Below are 1,941 nucleotides of genomic sequence, written 5' to 3' on the forward strand. Positions count from 1 at the left end.
TCAAATGTGCAGTGGTGAAGGCTGCTTTAGGACTTCTGGCACTGCCTCTTCACATGAGGAGAATTTATTTGCACAGAGGAGTGAAACAATAAGGTCAGACAATGAAATCTCAAGCAGTAAAGTGTGTGAAATTCTCCACTGGCATTACTTTTCATGATGCTGTTTCTAGCATTTCTTCACTGCTTTCAACTACAAGTGATGGATTTGGAGCAGAGAGTGCCTCTTATCGCTGCTCTTCATCAGCACAGAGTGAGCAGCAGCAAGCAGTCAAATCGTTGCTGTATCCAAACATCGTCTCTGCATTCAGAGAGGGAGCTGCAGGGAGAGCTCACTGCTGGGAAGTTGATCTATCTAATTACCTGACTGTTGACTGGGCAACAGGCTGCACATCCAGTTGTCCTCAGTAAAAATAATTTGTCTTAAAACTTGATCTGAGTTAAAATACGTCATGTTTTCTTCTCTTGCTTATTTCTCTGTCTCAGTGTTTTTGAACTGGTGGTGGGAGTGATTAGAAGGAAGGGGCTTTTTCCATCATTAGCATATTTGGTCAGAAAGACCTCCAAAGAGTCTTTAAATGCAGATGAGAGTATGAGGTGCACTTCCTGAGCAGAATTACAAGGAAGTGTTCTCACTGGAGACAGTGTTCAGAGGTGGATGCTGGCAGGTGTTCAAGCACCCACACTTGTTCTTATGGCCATGACCTCCTTGACATAGCCTGCCTGTGGTGGGGGTAGCAGGGGATCTTTTCCTTGCAGGCTCTGTTGAACTCTGGTAAGAGAGAAGCTCTGGGACTGAAGAATGGGCTGTCCCTTCAGACAGAGAGAAGTTAAAGAGCGAGACCATCCTTTGGTGGTATTTGCTCTTCATTTCCTTGGCTGACCTGTAGAGGTTCCCGACAAAGCAGTAGCATATAGGGTTGAGGCTGGAATTGGTGAGGCCAAGCCACTGGGCAAAAGGTCTGAGCTGCAGGATCCAAGGAGAAGGAGTCACATCCTGCAAAGATTTGGGGATATTGAAATCAATCCAGATGTCCATCAGGTAGACAGGAAGCCAGGAAATTGCAAACAGCAGGACCAGGGCCACCACCATCTGCGCTACCTTCTTCCGGATCTTCAGCCTGGAGGCTGGCAGGGATCGGTTCAGGGCAGTGCTCTCCTTCAGCTGACTGCTGCGGCTCCACAGCCGGCGCACGGTCAGGAAGCAAATGACCATGTTGAACAGGACCGGCAGGCAGTAGAGGGCACAGAAGAGCAGAAAGTTATAGGCTTGCTTGAGCCTCTCCTGGGGCCAAATCTCCCTGCAGATGGAAAACACCAGAGGCAAGCCCTCGACCACCCCAATCTCATCACGTTTATTCATGAAGATGAGGGGCATGCATATCCCTGAGGACAGCAACCACACCACCAGGATAGTGCTGAGGATCCTCTTCTGGGTGAAGAAAGACCGGGCGTTGAGTGGATTGTGCACGCTGTAGTACCGGTTCACACTGATGACGGTCAGACTCAGCACGCTGGCGGAGACAGAAACTGCCTGGATGAAGGGCACTGCCCGGCAGAGGAAGTCCCCATACACCCAGGCTTTGTAGATGAGGTTGCCCACAGTGATGGGCATGCAGACACACACCACCATGAGGTCACACACCGCCAGGTTGATGAGGAGGCTGCGGGTGGCACTCAGGCTGGATGCCCGACTCTGGCGCTTCCGGGTGAGCACCTTGATGGACATGATGTTGCCCACGAAGCCCACTACAAAGGACACCAGGTACATTGCTGTGAGGCTGATGGTGACGGGCTCCTTCACGAAGAGGAAGAGCATTTTCTCCAGCTCTTCCCAGCCCAGCTCCTGGCTCCCATTCCAAAGCCCACCTTGAGTCTGGTTCTCCTCCTGCCAGAGCTGCAGAGGGCCGCGGGGGACTCCGGGGATGGTGGGGGAGGAATTCAT

At 51.4% G+C, this 1,941-nt stretch overlaps 1 protein-coding gene across 1 annotated transcript; it reads right to left on the minus strand.

Annotated features, from left to right (window-relative positions):
• Positions 1 to 612: 612 nt before the first annotated feature.
• Positions 613 to 1,941, minus strand: LOC128974681 (galanin receptor type 1-like). The gene has a single exon (XM_054391361.1). It carries the CDS (start codon positions 1,939 to 1,941, stop codon positions 613 to 615), a length of 1,329 nt encoding a protein of 442 aa, XP_054247336.1.

This window comes from Indicator indicator, chromosome 22, assembly GCF_027791375.1.
Source record: "Indicator indicator isolate 239-I01 chromosome 22, UM_Iind_1.1, whole genome shotgun sequence".
NCBI classification, from domain to species: Eukaryota; Metazoa; Chordata; class Aves; order Piciformes; family Indicatoridae; genus Indicator; species Indicator indicator.